Source organism: Dreissena polymorpha, chromosome 15 (genome assembly GCF_020536995.1).
Source record: "Dreissena polymorpha isolate Duluth1 chromosome 15, UMN_Dpol_1.0, whole genome shotgun sequence".
Taxonomy (NCBI): domain Eukaryota; kingdom Metazoa; phylum Mollusca; class Bivalvia; order Myida; family Dreissenidae; genus Dreissena; species Dreissena polymorpha.
Window position 1 is genome coordinate 48564342 of NC_068369.1, and position 20149 is coordinate 48584490.

Here is a 20149-nt window from a genome sequence, read left to right on the forward strand (position 1 = left end):
CATAACATTATGTAGAAGAAATGTAGGTGATAAATGTTTGTTTTTGTATCAACTGTTTAATAAGATATACATCACAATTGCAAGTCATTCATAAGTATTTGCATATAAACTTAAAACCGACTCCTGACAAATGAAAAAATACATTTTCCGAATAAACATTTGAATACGTAATTTCGTATCTCTAACACATGTGACTATGAAAAATACGCTTTTAGCTGAAGTCATCGATGTAGATCATTATGATACCGTACTTTTTTCTAATGCTTTCATGTATGCGGTCGTCTTAGTCATATATTTCCAGTTATGGCTTCGGTCGGGTCTATATATGATCAGCGTATTTTTTTTTTCTTGTCTATATTATACATCCTGAATGTGAATGGTAATCGTCCAAAACTTTACCAAGTCTGAACAATAATATTATACATGATATATTAACACAAACACAGTTTGTTTTATAATAATTCTCGTATTTGTGGAATTTCATTGGCCACATCACAAACAACTATATCAGAGCGAGCTACTTAATGTAGCAAATATTTCAGCATACAGTTTTAAGGTCAATGTTGCGATACAAATGAGCTTTAACAGATTCGTGATATAAGTATACGCCGTTACACGTTGTATTTTGGAATTTTTAGTTCAAAGTAAGACACCTTGATGTATGTGGTTGCCGGGATTTCCTCAATTAAATATGATAAATGTATGTCGTCTTTCAATGTGTAGTACATTTAATTAAAATAAAAATAGTATTCTTGAGAGTATATTCTACCAAACAACTTTTCTGCTGACAGAATCTAAGACTGTTTGCAAAATACCAGCCATCAACATTGCTGCTAACTGTACTGGCATGAAACTGGAGTCAGTTCAACGAGTATCAAGACATTACACAACCACGCTTATAGTGACATCCGAGGGGTAAACTCTTAGTTACTTTATCCCTATGTTTCACGTATTTAAATGGAAGCGCGTTTTAAGTCATACCGGTATATTTATGTTGCATATTACTGTAACTAATCTAGTGCAAATATAGGGCGAAAGAGGCCGTGGATATTGCCGATTTATTCAAAGAAGAAACAGAAAAAGAAAAACGGTGGTCGAGCATACACCCAGACAACATTGCTGAGGGCACTGCCACAGCACAAGTGTGTCATGATTCAACAGGTACTGAAAATCAGATGTAAATCGAAGAAAATCAACATTATTTATTAGTGCATACTGCTTGGCAACATGTAACATAATTTCCTTATACAATGTTGGAGCATATATTTGAGAACATATTATTTTTTAACTTCAAAGTCTGCAAATTGAGCAATAACTCTATAATATTGCATTATAAATATGTAGTAAATAAATATCACTGGCTGTTAATAGACACATTACGATCCAAATACAAGCCGATTTCATTCGCCTCGGCACAATGTCAAGGTTGAGAACTTGTTTGTTTGTTTACTGAAGGCTTAATAGTGGAAGGCTGTAATGGATTTGCATGTGCATACTGGTCGTTACAAGAGTAAATACATAGTGTGTTTTAGGCGTTCGTACAAAGTATTTCGAACAATAAAATTAATATGTATGTAGTAGGGATATTCATATCAAGGGCAAGTACGCAAAGCACACGACAATACATTCAGTAAATATATATTATACCCAAATGAAAACGTATTATATTTTAATGCATACATACTTCATCCTGTATATGTATTTATATGTTTCTTATGTTTATTTACATTGATTATTATATAGTTAGACATTGTTTGTTTTATAGATTATATACAAGTCGTCCGTTTGTCCATTTGTATCTTAACTGAGCATTTATCGATTTCATGAAAACTTGTCGGTATGAACAGATTATTACTCAAAGACAGTAAAATTTAATTGCTTTAAAATAACACATCTTTGTCACGACTCGCTAATAACCAACTATAATTTGAGTACAATTGAACTTTTACCGTTTATTTATCATAATGATTGCGAATGGTTATTTAAACTACAAGAAAAAATATATTAAACATAGTTTTGTTTTCTCGTTTTGTAGCGAGAGAGGCATTGACTTCGATGAACCTAAATGCATATTCAACGGTTTGTAAATACACATGGTTTATTTACGCACACTGTAAGTAATTGTTAATTATAAATATGTTCAGTTTGCCTTGTAGGCAAACAAATATAACGAAGCACTACTCCGACTGTGTGTTTACCTATGTATGTGTTTGGTTGCAAAGAAAGCATAGTCCATACTTGTTACAATATTCATTGGCACAGCACTACCCGTTGGTATTGAATAGAGCTTCAATGTCTTAAAGTAAATCGAAACAACATCGAAACAAGCCAGTGCATTCGAAAATAATTCCATACAAGCACTTTTATTGTGCACCGTTTGAAATTGAGGAAAACAATTTTTCCTTTGAATCACAATTATTTCAAACACACATTCGGTTTTAACTTCATAAACGGGCGTAAGATTATTAACAATGACATTGTGAAGTATTGCCCAATTTTGTTTACACGTGTTTTATCGTAATTATTAAGATTGAAACCTGGTGCCCTACAAAGCAAACTACGGCCACTATTGCAATCAGTTCACTATTCGCTGTCATCTGTTGCTAAACAAAGTCTTTTCTAATGATGTATCCCCCTCATTTATGTTTTCATGAGATAAGACGAACTACGTTTTAGAGAGTAATCATTGTGAGGTTTTAAGCAAACCAAACTGTAATAATATCTGCAAAAAAATAAAACAAGGTAAAAACAAAAAAAATATATTACGGTTTAGCTTCTATTAATAAGTATAATGATAATCTATTCAATATTAGTGTAAATGCATGTTAGCACATTATGAAACCATTTCTGAGATTAAATATAGTCACAGCTGTTTGCTGGATGTGTCATTTTATTCCATTTTAATGACTTAACAAGCGTTGAACAAATGCAAAATAACATATGCAGAATGAAATATATAATTTTAGAAAGAGTTATTGTTTGTGTACGCATACAGCTCATGGGAGCTTTTAGGATCTCTTTTGTGTATTCGTCCCCCGACCGTAATCTTTGAATTCAAATGACCTCTTCCCCTGAACCGTTTGGCGGTCTTTACTAAAACTTTACAGACTAGATCCTTGTATTAATCGCTTTAAAAGTTGTCAAAACCGTCTCTTCCTCCGCTTCAGTAGGTTGCAAGAGCTGAACATTCATTTTAAAAGATCGAAATGTAAATATTCTTCTCAAAAACCGCATTTGTCAGGAGATAAATACTTCGTTTGTGACAGTGCATAGTGTTCGTCTGAAATAAGTGGATGCTCCTCGTGGCAAAATATTCCTCGCCTTAGTGGTCATAATATTTTTATAAACGTATATTCGTAAAAGTGTGTGTCGAACTCAGGAAATTTGAGCCGTACAAAGAAATAGCATATAATACAATGAGTTTCACAGCGGCAAATATACACAAAATAGAAGTCGTCTTCTTAATCAAAGAACTTTAAAGATAATTGTGAAATAGTATTTGATACTCAAAATTTACGTACTCAAAGTCCTTTTTCAGTGTTCATACATGTAACTATTTATTTAATTTCAACACAACGTTTTCGAATGTTCGTAAACTATTCTTAACTGTAAGTTAAATGTAACGGCCTGTTGGCCCTATGACAATAACCAATTGTGTGACCTTATGTCCGGCGTGTACATGAATCTGCTTTTCTCTACTGAAGATCAGTGAATTATTATAGATTGGAACACCCAAATGCTGACGTGCACCATCTTGTGCAAAACCGCATGCCAAAAGGTAGCGAAGTATGCGATAGACAAATAAGGTCCGCTATTTACATGAAAGCATACAACATTTAATCTGCCGGCTGCAAACCCAAGACATGTTTGATTAGCGAGATAAGCACCAAGTTATTGACTTGGTGCGTTCTTCTCGTATATTATCTGTATTATCATCTGGCATCGCTCTTAAACATGTACCATTAAGTAGCTGAGCCGAATACATAATAAGATCGGTATTGATTCAATATTTACACCGCTCCAAAGATTATGGTAGGAATTTGTCAATATCGTGATCCGCTAATGATATTGAAATTATTTTGTTTATAATTGTCCAATGCGTATACTAGTTAGTATAGTAATATTTAATATAATATTTAATTTAATAATATGTAATTTGTTTTGGTTAGTAATTGACTTTGTTACGCTACATAATAAGTAAAGTTAATTTCGTAGAATGTTTTTCTAAGCGTATCTGCCTATACGGGTACACAATTATTCTCACGAAAATTCAGCACCGACGTCAAGGAAGTAAGTCTAAATATTCTTCATATTCCAACGAGATTTTGAAAACTAATATCTTAAACAAGTATGTAATTTATTGTACCATGGCATTCTTGTTCAAAGTTCGAACGGGTCTATGTTTGAACTCGTTATTAAAACAATTACATTTTATCATATCTAGATTTTCAAATTCTTAACAAATCCAACCTTATTAAGAACGTTCTGGACCTTTTCGACCCAATTCATATACACTGTATAAAAGTCGTTTGAAAAATTTGTTTGGTTATATTTTTATTTTTACCGAATTTTAAACAAATTTTATAAGAATAATGAAACAGTTAACATATGATTCAATTTTACCAAATATTCAATAAACATCGAAATTACATACATTTTAGATCTACATCTTTCTTTTTCATTATTTTGTTTACAAAAATGGATATGCTTTTTAGTGTTTTTTTCCTCAGAAATGTACATAAGATTGCAAAAAATGCGGAAATTGTGTTCACCATTTTACACTATACTATAAATAAATTATACATTTACCTTTCTTGGTTAAATTTTTGACATTTAAAAATACATGAAACTCATGGTCAATACTGTATATAATATATTATCTCAATATACTGAACAATATGTACATAATCGGTGTTCTCCAGAAATTCTTAAATGTCGACCAGTTCCAATGGCGAATGTATGACCTGAACAATGGAATATAGCAACTGACTTTCGAAAATAAAAGTGTATATCAATAAACAAATATTTTCTGGGTTTACTATTGATTTGAAATGTTTGTAGGTATCAAATCGTGATGCATTTCCTAGCGTTTCAAGCCAGTTCTGTGTTATACAATCAATCTTTGTTTAAATGACATTTAGAACAATTTCACATGTCCTATATCTTTACCTATCCAAACGAAACCAAATCCATAACGGTACAAACTATTTATTAAAGTTGTCAACCAATCAGTTCGTCCGATTTCGTCCTGCCTCTTTAACATAAAAAACAATTTCTAGGATATCGATACACTGTCATACTTATCAATTCACACCAATATGTAACGCATGTTACATGATGTTCTATACAAAGCGGAAATCTTTCACATTCTCCTATCATAATGCTATCATTTACAGATTTATTTACAGCGAGAAAATATTTACAATACTCGATTTGTATTTTTTTTTCAAGAATGTCTCATAATTTTATTCCATATATCTCGGAACCACGTGTAAGTAAAGGCTTGACCAGTGAGTACAATATTTTAAAATATTCCGTATTTAAGTTTTTTGTACGATTTAATAGCAAACACAGATTTTCGAGCCTGAGCTGCTCGTTTTTTCTTTCGCTTTCCCCATGATAGTTTAGGCGTTATGAGAAGACCCATAAATTTATATACAGATGATACATTTACCGGATTATGGTTATAGACCCAATTTGTGTTGATCATAACGGACCTCCGTTTCTTAAAAAAAACTAATAACAATCCATATTTTGTTTATTAATTGTCATACTAGTATGTTAACAAAATTCCGAAATAAAGTTCAATTCGTAGTGTTACTCGATTGCAGTATCAGATCGGCTCGCAATATCATCGGCAAAAAGATTGCAATTTATGTCTGAGATGTCTTCGTTGATAAATATCCGTCTATGCCCATTAGAATTTAGAAGGTAGACAATTATTTTATGTACAAGTTAATAATTATTGCGCTGGTTACATCCACTTGCCTAGTGCCGATGTTACAATTAATGTTTTGCGTAACGTTATCATTTACCCGTACACATCCGCGTAGATTCGAATAATGGATTTTAATCCGTGAAAAAGCTTTACTGTTACACAATTTGTACACATAGCTGTAAATAGGTTATGAAGAATCAAACAATCACATGCTTTTTGGAAGTCCACGTTTAGAACCAACCACCAGGTCTACACATATATTTTTTAACCATACTATACAGAGTAAATAACTTGTAAATGGTTGAATATCCGTTGCGAAAATCGGCTTGTGATATTGCCTATTTATTATTTAAATCTGACCATTTGCATAATTTGTTTTATTAAATACCTGTTTAACGCTTTTTACAAAATACAGGTTGTATCAATCGTTGAAATAAAAAATCCCGTATTACGCTACTCGCTGTTTCAATTCCGTATTACCAAACTAGCCGGACTTTTTCGACCCATTTAATGACGTCACATTACGCGCACCGAAAATAGAAATATTTTATATATCGAAATATATTACATATTACATCGTGTGACGTCATTTTTGTGACGAAACACAATGGTTGTATCTAAACTCTGGAATTTAATGACATGTCGTTCGTGGTGTTTTTTAACAGTAAACTAATTGTTAAAAACATAGAACGAATTCAAAACGTTTTTTGGAGTTTGTGTTTATTATGCATACATGTATATTTCGATAGGAATACAATAAAAAAGTGTGGTTTAAGCTAAGTTTCGATAAAGACATAGAAGATGGAAGTGGAAGTGCCATATCGTTTCAACGTTTTTGTTATAAACATCGGATTAAAATTTAAAGTTGTCAACTTAATTGTTATAAACATTGGATTAACGATGGCATTAAGGTAAGCGTGTCGGAAACCTGTTTTTTCCCGGTTCGAATGTGTACACGTTAATTTACATAAACTGTATTCATACGCGTCTTAAATAAACTTTGGCGTACCGTTGAGCCATTGTTTTGTCAGTTTTGTAAAGTAAAAAATACAATTGTTAACTGTTTTCGTTAGTTGTTGTATATAATTAAAGGAATATTACGCTAGTCAATTGTTCCAAGAGTTTGTATCACCCTCGTGGCTTGTGCTATTTCGCATCACACTCGAGGCTCCGCCTCTCGTGTGATACGTCATCACACAACCCACTCGAGTGATACAAACCTTTGGAACAATTGACTAGCGTAATATTCCGTTTGTATACAATAGTTGACAGTATTTTATACATTACATCAATTAATGATATACTTCTATAATTACAATGGTCGTCTTTAGCACCTGACTTATGTATCGGCTATATTATACTATTCCGCCAAGTATTTGGAAAATACCCAGTATTACGAATCAGATCAAAGAAATCTCGAAGAATAGGTTTTATCATATACATCGTACACTTATAAAAGTGCGCCCTAGGCAAACGGTAACTTGCGATTGAACATCTTTGAGTTTTGAAATACTTTAAATTATTTGTTCGTTCGTGATGTTTGAGTCTAACATTTGATCTTGATCATTTTCAGTTGTGTTTACCTCTAAGTTTATATCAATTAGACTTGGTTGGATATTTTTAACAAGAAGGTCCTTAAAATAGTGATAACATGCAAATGGATATATTTTGCAATAATCTTTGTTGTTCGTCTTTAGACTACCTTTTACTTTTGTTCATTAATTTCCACAACAACTTTGTTATAGTACGCGATACAACCAATTTGTTACGTTTCGTGGTTTGTGACCCTTGTTGTTGTTTTTTGTTTAGTGTTACATAGTGTTGATAATCCGAAGCATCATAACTTCACCGGGATCGTCGTAATGCCGTGTACTTCGTTTGTTTAACCGCGTTACATTCTTGATACCACCACGTCTGATTTCTTGAAGTGTCATTAGTATTAAGGTGTTATAGTAATTCTTAATATCGGATTCATCGTATCTGAAAATTTTTTATATCGTCAATATCCGTATACATAATGGCATCAAATATTTGCGAATATTATATGTTAAGATTGTTTTCAAATTTTCTCAGCAAATTGTGTTTGTTTGCGTCTTTCAATTTGTTCTTGTCTATTTGTTGGTACGTGTTCGCTAGCGTTATTTAAGCAATTTAAATTGCCCTAGTTAGCATGAATGTTTTTCTTTTTGACCAAAACTGGTTGAGAACTAAACGTCACTTGATCAGACTCACCCAGAATCTCCACACAAAAGTTAGAAATATGAGAAAATAGCTCAGTGGATAGAACATGGTACTCAACAACACAAGTGCCATTATTTGCAAGACATTCAACATTTTCAAAAAACATACTCATTTAAAGTATACATACTATGAGTACAACTAAGTTAAACGACCGTTTTCTCCAACTTGTTGTATCGTTCTGAATCTTTATTATTTCGTGGGCGATCGAAACGATCCGTGTAAATATCAACCTCTATGTTAAAAATGTTATCTACATTATCATCAGGTATATAATCTAACAAATTTATGTTCGCATTTCAATCTCTTGCAAGGTATATAATTGCATCAGGATAAAGTATCGTAAAAACAAGTATATTATAATCAATAATATTAACACCATTATTCTCATTCATTCTCTCTTAAAATGATGAACGTCCTGGCGAGACATACGCTTTATGAAATATTATATATGTAAAAGAGTTGTAAAATAGAACTGTTAATATACATTTGTGAAATAAAGGTTTCTTTTAACAGTTCGTGTTTTATGTACACGTCTAGTCCACCACTTTTACGCCTTGCATTATTTAATTTTGTTCTCACAAAGTCAGAGCATGTATAATAAGATAATAAATCACACGATACCTTGATTTTTTTCACTCGTCTTTAATTCTGTGTTTAGCATATTCTCTGTATAACTTATGACATCAACATTCGAGTTAATTGCTGACAAATCAGCGCGCACTTCGGCTTTCATTTCTCTGAGAAAACACATTACCTCATTGTCCTGGGTAGATCGCCTTGTGTTTTGTTAGAGTCCCGTGCACTCGCGGACGTATCAGTTGTCTTCAATGGTGTCGCCGCTGTTTAAGCGAACCATAAAGTCCGTTTTAATTGTGTACCTGGCGGTCGGGGATGTGTCTCCACATCTCGGGGATGTGTCTCCACATCCTTAGCCAGTAACACAAACATAGATTGGAAGATAGCTAGACGCAGACAGATACTAATGCCTTTTACTCACACAAAGTGATTACACTCTACTTCTTATCTGTATAGGCATCACAAATAATTCAATTTGCTTCATGTAAAGCTCAATATAAATAGCCATTATTGAAAATTTTCGAGAGTGAACTTTTCATGTGCAGCCCTTTACAAAGGACACACCATATAACAGTTTATTGTGCTTTAAAATTTTTGTTCAATCGACATAAATTATCAAATAGCATCAACAGTTGTATTCCCTTTCCTAAATCCAAACTACGCGTCCAAAATAATAGTATTTTAATTGCAAAACCTAGAATTCGCTTATTAAAAATCGTGTTAATTAATTTTGAAAAGCAACATATTGAAGTAACCATTCTACATGTATTTGCATGTATTAATAAAATAAATAGAACATTTTTATAAAAAGTGATTATAACTTTTTCTGTAAATTTATCGGGAAAGGAGCCCGTTACAAAACGACCGTTGAACAATTCGCACAAATGTGCTGATACAATATTACTACATTCAATTTAATATAAGTTGAAAAAACACGTCCACTTGATTTTTTTTGTTTTAAATGTATAATTGCTTAGTTCGAAAGATAAATGTAGGTCATGTTTTGTTAATGTAGATTTTAAAGGTATTTAACAGAAACAGTTGCCTCTGTTTTGCAAAACATCTGACATATTGTATCGAGAGGTCACGATGAAAAAAGCGAGTACCCGATTGCGTTTGTCAATGGGCCGACTAAACTTAAACATTTGATTCACTGAACATATTGTATAACAACTTAAACACGAATATAACTGTTTGTGTAACTTATATTCACAATTTAACACGTTTCTTTTATCTCGGATATTCTTCTTTTGAGCACATGGGCACATAAGTGTGCTCAAGAGTTTTTCCAATAAAGTTCGGCATATATGCTACTCTTTAAGATTTTCTGAAATAAACTTCCACTGCATATGGGTATATCACCTGGCGCGATGTATTCGCAAAGTTCTTGTGCTAGAAATGTCCATGCAAACTTGTCAAAGACTATGGAGAAATTGAATTTTTTTTAAAATACATATACTAAATGAAAGTAGTGTGTGTATACTAGCACAGTCGTCTCTTTCACTTTGCTATTAATTGCATTTAATAAAGATAACCAAAACAATGTAAGGAATATGGATACATTCGGATTATTTTTATTGAAGTAAGATATTAAAACGAAAATAAACCTGTTTTTCACTCATTTGTGTGTGTTTGTATTTGTTTTCAAGAGTAGTAATGTAAGTGAAACAAAATACTCGGAGTGCATCCGCGTGATGTCATCACGAGAGTCTCGTTCTGAAGTTAAATTATGCAGATATATCAGCTGATACCTTAAACGTGTGTGCTCAAGTTTAAATCAGATAGTTGTATTGTAATGATTTTTTTTACAAATGTTGTATCATCCGATAATTCTTTGTCAGTAAAAACAGAAATATCACGACTTTTCCTATAATTTTTTTATGCTTATATATCCTAAAGAAGTTAAAGGGCAAATATCCGTTTTTATAAATATCATAAGGACTGTTAGTCCGAAACAAGTACACACCATACATGATTATTAATAGTCCATGATCTGATTGTTACTTTACCACTTTTGGCCATACAATCGCACCGAGTCTACGTCCGTTTACAAATGCCGTCACGCCTCCTTCATTGTCGGCACAAAGCTATTTAGTTTATTCAAACATTTCTGAAACCGGCACGTTCAAAGTTTGGTAAAATCAAGTCACAAACACGGCGACACCCCAGGAGTCGCATGCTTCATTTTGACGTGTATACAGTTATATCGTAAAATTTATATCTTTCTGACACCACAATCTTTGATAGTTGGTATGTTTCATGATTTAACGATTCCTTACACAGTATTTATATACCGTTATGTAAGCAATCGGGCCCTGCCCTTAAGAGGTGCATGATTTGTATACAACAATAGAGATTAATGTAGAATAATCACTAAAAAACAGCTGAGATATTTGATATGTTTCGCACTGAAGTGATCCTCTAACAAATATGTTTAAAGCATACAACCGAGGTGGACACTTTCCAGTCTGTAAGCTCGCATAATATAAATAAGTGTACATACTTAAATAGTGAAACAGTCTGCTGTAAACCAATATTTCCGAAAGACGTACTATTGGGCATTGAGTATCATGTTGTGCCCCTTGGATTATATTGGCCCCGCCTCGGGTGTGACGATTTTTTTTTAATTTGAATTTGTGTATGATAAGAATTGCTCTGAAAGCCCACGTCATACATAAGTGATATGTGGTATTAGGGTGTGGCCCTTAACAAAAGTTGTTGAAATGATGCTCAATGGCCCTAAACTTACCACGCCTATAACATAGCAAAAAAAGGGGTATCTTTATGTTTCTTTTTTACTATAGAAACCTGAAGAGGGCTACTACAAATTCTTCTCTAGAGAAATAGTCAACGCCGTGTGTAAGAGCGATATAAAGTTTTTACAACAAATTCAAACACTCGATAGCAACTTTTTAAACATGTTTTTAATAGAAAAGAGCGATTATCGAAAAATGTGCGAATCGGTAAGTCGAATAGGAACAAAGCAATATTATGAAACGCTAATCTCGTTTCAATTTTAAATTGTATTGAATAAACTATATTGATTAACTTTGCCCTAAACATTTATAACAACATGTATTTGATCATGTTTGGCGTAAGGCATTTTTAACTAGCATAAATCTCCTGAACTTGCAGGTTAGTGAAAGAGTGACATTGATGATTGCTAAAGAACAGGTAGTATATTTATTACGATAATCTACATTAATGCGCATTATCTAAATTAAGGCAATCATTTTATCTATCATAATGATTGTATCCCCAGCCCCTTTGAACGCAGGGGACCCTATATGCTTACCCCCAGTCCGTCTATATGTTCTTCTTTCGGATCTCGATCATGATAAACTTTAACCAATATGTTCATATATATTCATATTCAAATCTTAATATTCATACAATGGCAAATAAAATAATCGCAAACGTTTCGACATGTTTAAAAAGGGTTGGTCATTGACATAGAAGCGAGGTCACCCATTTAAGAGGATAAAACTGGAAGGAGCCGCTCTGCCATTTCACTTGATCTTAATCACAATAGATACAGAGCATTGCGGCTGTTATGCGCGTTAATTCCAAGTTATTGTTCAACAAATATCTTGGTTGTAAAGGTTATATAATTTAATGTAAACTGGCCAAATACAACGAACCCTGCGATAGCTCCAAAAGTATTAAGTCTCAGGAAATGAAACCCTGCATGTGGACAGAAGACCGGATGGAACAAAATGTGCTTGATTTTTGTCCGCAACAATCTGGATTTTGCTATAACTTCGGACAATAAAATGATGTCCCTAGTAACAGAAAATAAGTGAAAACTAAAATCTGTTTCCTGCGACAACATAAACAATCCTTAAGCTATGGTGATGACATTCGGTAAGTTTATAGACGGCCATAGGGGAAATATTCTCGTTATTTCAGGTAATATTTCGTTGCAGCGAAACTGTGGTTGCTATGGTTAAACTATTAATGATACACTATGATCTTGAAACTGAACCAATTAGAAAAATTTCTAAATAAAAGTCCGACATCATTTACCCGTAGGGAACTGCCTTCTTGTCTGTTGCAAATATCTTGTTATAAATGCGACGATCGTGATACAGATGTAAAAGTATAAGTATTAATCATATATTTGGTAAACAGTGTCGTATATTAGAACCTTACATTATTTATTTTTGAATTTCAGTTAGACAGCAAACCACAGGTAAGTCTCGATTTTTGAATTTGTTGAATTGTAATAGTGTTTATTAATTTTTGGGGATTTCTGGATTTATTTTTCGACGTTACCCGCCCAATCCGCTTCTTTGGCGCATTTCTCTTTAATTATGACTTGAAATATTGTCTAATATTTATTATTAACATGTTTGCATTATATACCTTTTTGTTTATTGCTTTACGCTTTTAGTAAATTAAAAACAAACAAATTAAACGTTTATCGCGGTTTTTCAAACACTAATTATTACTGATGATTATCATGCATTAAGAAAAGCGGTCGTAATTTTACTTTAGTAGCCTTACTTTCCCCTGAATATTCTCGATTCTTTCACAAACCGCTATGCCATTAAACTCTATTGTAAAGGTCGTGCATACAAATATTTAAAAATATCAATTATCAAAGAAATTGACACAGACTTGAATAGCCTGTTTATAAATATGTATTATATTTTAAGGAAATGTGTTTGGTTTTAAAAATCATCAGACTGCTCACCACACGACCTGTGTATGGCAAACGAGACAAGGGTAAGATGCTTCAATAATTACATAGTCCGTTTATTTATAATAGTACAACCTGCGGTTTCCACAATAACGTATTACAAGTAGGGACATATTTCGATGAACGGGATGCCTTACTACAATTATTGGTCGCAGCACGATAATTGTACAGCCTCCAAATGCTGCAATAGTTTACCAAAATTGTGATGATACAATATGATTAACGATGGACAAATTTTTTTTCCTCCATACCTAGAATCACTAAATGAACATCAGACGCATTGAAACCTCGATGCCTTTTTAGTTAATATATCAACACTAAATTCAATTTGGTTATATTAAATACTGGGGTTATCTCAAATTCACTTACACTTCAATACTCATGTCTAACTGTTAAATAGTCTTCCTTTTATAAAGTAAACTAAAGACATAAACTTCACATATTATGACATAAGTTGAATTTTGTTAGATAGAGAATAAGGTTATTCCCAAGAGTTATAGCATTGCCATATTATTTATGGAGTTAAAATTTAAACTTCGCCTCACTTCCGATCGCAAAGGTAAAAACGTTTGCATTTAGCATCACAATAAAGCAGAGTTAAAATGTACTTGTTTGACGTTTAATATACTGTGAAATACTATGAATACATGCACCTATTAAGATAATTCAAATCTTCGTTGGAACATAGGCTTTTGGACATCTCCGCCCAACCATTCAACAGAAGAACGGAAGAAGATGGAATCCGTATTACCATTTTGGAATTACATGTTTCTTTGGGCATTAGTGTTGGAAAAACAGGAGGTGGCAAAAAAGTGCTTTCAGAAAGTGGAGGTGATATAATGCTGCATTTTTTTCTTGTCATTTACCATATAGTGAATTTGTGTCATTGCCGATTGTTCATTTCAACTTGCTGTGGTACATTATTACCCATACTTAGAGCAAATGAAGCTGATACCCTTTAAACAAGGCATCATCCAACAAACATTTAATGTCGGGATAAAACATGTTATTCGTTTTTAAAAAAGTTATTTTGGCGTTAAGTGTAGAGTGTATTCGCCTGAATTTGGGGCTTTTCGGTTTGCATTCTTTCTTGTAAAATCGTTGTTATGCGTTGAAAATGACAAGTTTATAAAATAATTCATGTTCACGATGTGCGTTAAGGGACCTTTTTTCGTTTTGGTGAAATGACCAAACGTGAAAAAAATCAGATTCGTTGTAGTTTCGTTGTAGTTATGATTTTTGTGAGTAAGCAGTAATACTTTTACCATGCACTAAAACAACCTGTATACGCATCTTTTGACGATTTAAAATCCTGTACATTATAAAACGTTGCATTGCGAAACGATTGAATAATTGTGCTAGTTATGTTGGTGTCGTTATATTTTTTTGATACTACGAGGATTACTTATATACAGTATAAAAAAAGTGTAAGTGTATGCTCACGGACCGCCGAGTGGTCAAAGCGATAGACTTTTACTCTAGGGGTCAGTGGTTTGACAACTGTTTAGGTGGTTTGACAACTGTTTAGGGGTACTTGTCTTTCTTAAATTGTATTATTGCTTTTTGTACTGGGGCGTTTTAGATTCAATTATCACATTTATCAATAAAAGCATTTAATGAAACTTCAATACATTTCATAAGCTGTGAACAGGTCCATTTAACGTATCGCTGGCCGGTACAAGAACTAAGAAACCCACTCGTGTACTGCGTACATTATGTAGTTAACAGCAACTGTATGTAAGATCATTATCATATTGGTTATTTCCTGTTCTTATTAGGAAAAGCGATAGGTCTATATCACTTGTTATAAAGCAAACAACGCCTAAGATGTTCCTATATTTGTATTTTATAAAGGTATTTTAGACAACCACAATATAAGTTAGGCTATAACAAATGAATTATGTTTACATTTTACGCAGAAAACGTTACTAGTGAATACAGTTTGTCGTATTCGAATATAAAATGCAGCGTCTATTTCGTTGCAAGAGAGTCGAAAATTATAATAAGACTTATATTATCCAATTCATAGTCGATCTTTCCAGGAATTTATTTTGTATGTAGCTACAACGTTTAAATGGTGACATGTTTAAAGAAAGCTTGAAAAGACGAATATTTGTTTCGGTACACGGTCGTTATCAATAGTGCGCATATGTAATGTCGTTATCATTTTTTATCAATTTAGCAACTTATATTCCCGCTAATGTTTACCGTTTCTAGTAATTCACTAAAATCGTGTATGAAGTCGCGATTAATGTATTGAATTAATTCTTTTGAATTGATAGCAGTCTAAGTTGGTGTTTCGACGATAATTTCCTACGATACTTTTATGCAGCCAGTAAAGTTCATGTCATTAAAATAACATTACATTCCTATTGAACTTTATTGATTAGAAAGTATTTAATAGTTTTAAGAACTTTATAGAATTAATACGTGCGCTATTGTGTGATTTTTCTGGTACTGATGCGTAATGTCGCACTCAAGAATATTCACAATCTCACGTTGCGCCATGTAGCTTTACGGTTAATGCATTTACAACACAGAGTCCATGTAAATGATTGTTCTATTATATAAAGTAATTTGAAAAAATAACTCATTTTGATTTAAGTTGGAAGTCTTCTTATTTGAATACAGATAAAGTTTATCACGGTTCCCGATCGACGAAAGAACAACAATACACAGTTAAACACGTTATAAAATACACTCCGAATTAAAAAAAGGCGACTGATAGCTAAATGAACTAAAAAAATAAGCTCGGATTTAATTGCTTTTTTAATCATAATATGGTTCCTGTTAGTTTGAAAACTTTACATAATGTTGCTGATTTAGGCACTTTTACGGTAATTTCGTTCGGCGTGTTATGCCGCATATAGTGCACATGTGTTTTATAAAAGGTACGTTTTGTGTCTTACAGCGTGCAACAGCGATGGCTTTGATTGCGTCCGATTTCTATGCAGCCTTGAGTAAAAATGGTCAATACAATCCAAGGGAAGATGCTTTGCAAAAGTATATGATGCAAGATGGGTTTGGATTTCCTCACGAATAGTATCAATTTATACATATATATGCAGCCTAATGTCTTTGAATTAACATTTTGCTGTGTAATTTCAGAATATGTGATTAGTATAAATAACAATATTTCGTCTGATTTAGATATTTCAGCTATGTTGATATGGTGTTAACACGAATAGTACTTGGTCACTTGGATGACGCTCTTTCAAAAGTTGTTAAACTCTTTCCAAGCGGCAGTACATATCGGTCAACAGAGCTAAATAAAGTTTAAAACTAAATATGAAATCAAACGCCGTGCTTGGCGTATGTTTTATTGTTAGTTTGTAACATATCAAACAGGTTGTTATTTCACTAAAACAGCAAGGTCAATACGAGTTATATTTGACATGGGGCATATGTATTACACGTATGCTGCAAATCATAAAAACATGTGGGTCATAGTTGCCACGCCAAATGATTACTTGTTTTTTCAATGTTCGCTCTGATTCTGCACGCGCATTAATTTTATTAACATTTTGCTTTTTCTTACGCGTTCATTTTTATATAGACTCTATTGGCAAACTTACTTTTAACATTGCATGCTGTACCATTTCTCCATAACGTAATTCTACAACGTTTGGCCGAGATATGAACCTCATGTCAAAACTGGCCCGCTTTGTCGAATGCAATATTCTGCACCCACACCCAAATGTCACTTTATAAATGTGAACTTTTAAGCAAAAAACAAACACATTTGCTTCTGATATCAAATCACTAGATTTAATTATGTACATATATGTATTTAAAGCAAATATATACGAAGTAAGGTCAACTCTTGATTATGTGGTTAAAACAAGTCACAAACATGGTGTCAATTGTGTACAAATGGTGCTTGTCAAAACAAGTCAACCGGTGTTATAGTTTTTCTCTTCCGAATTGTTCGCATTATGGTCCTATTATCAAAACAGGCCCAGAAAATATCACGACTAATTAGCACATATTAAGCAAAAAAACTGTGCAAGTCTTCTTTATAAAAAAAATTTGGTCGTCATCTTCAGAACTTCTAGCGATAATGACATGGTAAGTCTGATTTGCGAAGGATAAAACATTCAAAATCGTAAACAACTATACATATATAAAACCGGTAAATGTCAATAGCAGAAAAAGTGGCAAATAATGCCTGAAAAGAGAACTTACATCGTGTACCCCTTCATTTTAGGTATAATTTGTATATAAAGATTAGTTTTATAAATTCAGGTGATTACGTATTATTGCATTCATAAGTTATTACATGCATACACAATTTGTGCTTAAGGTGCAGCGAATGGACCGATGTGTCGAAATGTATCATTGACGTATCTTTCTCGGACGACGAACAAAAGACGTCCAATATGCTATCACAAAATCTGCCTTTCTGGGACAATAACTCTTGCATGGAGCTGGCCATCCAATCTAAAAAACGTGAACTTATTGCACACCCTGCCTGTCAGAAAGCGTTTGACTCTTTGTGGGAGATGGGCCTTCAAGGAAAGAAATCGTCCATTATGGTATACAGTTTTATTTTTGCAATGGATTGTCATATAAGTTTGATTACATGTACGTTTTATGTATTATAGGCTTTTTTGACGCAAAAACAAGAACTTACAATGAAAAAACTTCAACTTGATAACGTATTGACGAACACACAAAATGATGTTCATGTCGATGTTCTGCAAACATGAACTTGTGTTTCATAAAATAACAGTTGTATCAAATTGCGTTTTCTAGTATTTTAGTACTAATCTAGTTATAAAGAACCGATTGTTTATATAAATTTCTTAGAGACAAAACTAATCAGAACATTATTTCATTGATAGTTAAGAGCAGTTTCGCAAAATGATTTTGTACACTTAGTTCATTGAATATATAAGACCACTGGGTTAAATATTTGTTGTATAACTCTACCTCAGACCAAGACTTTATCTCTTGCGAGATAAACAATAATTGAGTATAGTTGTCAATGCTTTCTTGAGAATGTTTTGTTTGTTAAATGTTTGTTTCAGTTTGCCATGTGTATTTTCTTCCCAGTTCTGGCAGTTTTTTTGCAATTTAGTTCATCTGCCAGTTTTTATGAAAGTATAAAGACATTCTTCACCATGTCAAAAACGAAATTTATATACAACATGGTGAGTACGCTTTCACATACATATTTGTCGTCTTTTTATTATCATATTGATAGAAGCAATGAAACAAACACATGCATAAACAGTATTTATTTAAATCTCAAGCAAGATAACACAGAGCAATTCGAGTATAAGCTTTACATTTTATCTTAAGTGTATTGCGCTTTAAGTTATTTCAATATCCCTTATATTAATGTTTTTTTTTTAGATATTGTATATTGCGTTTTTGATTCTCTTTGCTTACGTGCTCGTTTTTGATCTCGGAGACACTGTTACGACCACACAATACGTATTGTTTGCATGGGTGGTGACGTTGCTTCTGGAAGAAGTTAGACAGGTAATTGTTTGCTTAGAAAGTAATATTTCTATCAATCATAATATAAAAACGTATTGTGTTAAACGATCAATAAACATTTTTATTATTTTACTTTAATTTTTATAATTTGGTCGTGTCTCGGGTACCTTTTGGATTTAACCTAACTATAAATTCATTCTACAAGTATGCCGTTTTATTAATACTTTCATATTTACTAATATACTATACGCGCTTAAAACAGTTGTAACGCATAATGAAGGGTTCTGTTACATGTTATAGTATTTTGTAACGTTTCGTTGTATAGTAAGTTCTTGTTTGTGATTTTTTCGAATCAACTGTTCTGCAACCTGTCAGTGTATTCAATTAATCCAGCATGTGTATTATGTTTATATCTCTTTATTCAGATGGCAAAACAAAGAACAAAATACTTCACAAACGGATGGAATGTACTTGACATCATAGCGATCGTTCTATATTTTATTGGCTTTGGTCTACGATTTACAGACATGTTGAACGCGTCTAGAGTCGTGCTTGCCATAGATTTTGTGGCTTTTGTTTTGCGTCTGAATAATATTTTTTATGTCCACAATACCCTTGGTCCTAAACTCAAAATGATTCGCAAAATGGTATGTGCTCGTCTTTTATGTTTGATTCTTATATCGTTTGTTAGCAATATCTTGAAGATAGTAGCTCTTGTTTATTTAGAACAGGTGCAATTTATATATTAAGCAAACTCTTGGTGCTGTTTTTGTTTGTAATTGTAACATCATAGATACTTATACATATTAATTTTGATGACGTAAAATTCATCACAAAAGTATGAGTCATTTTCATTGATAATATAATCGACGTAGCTTTCATTTCAATTTAAATAAATTGAGGTATTTGCTGGGTTCGGGGTAATATCGATATTGATTCACGAGTGATCATAGAAAATAATATTTTCAATAGTGGTTTAGCCTATGATCACAAGTGAAATAAAATCGATATTCCACCGAATCCAGCAAACTTTCTTTTTATTTTATGCTCTTTTTCTCCACTGTTACATTACATTGTAAAAGAGTTTAAGCGGCGAATTTCGCTGGAATAATGCCTTAATTTCAGAAAAAAATAAAGCTAGGTTGAATAGTTATATAACGCTAGGATTATTTTACTGTATAGTATATAAACGTGCTTGTAAAAAACTAGTTAATGCCCAATAAATGTTTCCGTTAATATAAAAACAC

General features: G+C 32.7%; 1 protein-coding gene across 1 annotated transcript in view; it reads left to right on the forward strand.

Moving 5' to 3' along the window:
• Positions 1-20149, forward strand: part of LOC127859735 (uncharacterized) — a 122571-nt gene that overhangs the window by 98365 nt on the left and 4057 nt on the right. The window contains exons 37-49 of the mRNA XM_052397243.1: positions 792-915; positions 1031-1161; positions 2036-2079; positions 11560-11718; positions 11891-11929; positions 12930-12947; positions 13414-13483; positions 14146-14288; positions 16369-16460; positions 17761-17992; positions 18488-18610; positions 18816-18944; positions 19328-19549. Coding sequence (XP_052253203.1) covers positions 792-915; positions 1031-1161; positions 2036-2079; positions 11560-11718; positions 11891-11929; positions 12930-12947; positions 13414-13483; positions 14146-14288; positions 16369-16460; positions 17761-17992; positions 18488-18610; positions 18816-18944; positions 19328-19549 — 1526 coding nt within the window. The remainder of the gene's footprint in view (positions 1-791; positions 916-1030; positions 1162-2035; positions 2080-11559; positions 11719-11890; positions 11930-12929; positions 12948-13413; positions 13484-14145; positions 14289-16368; positions 16461-17760; positions 17993-18487; positions 18611-18815; positions 18945-19327; positions 19550-20149) is intronic.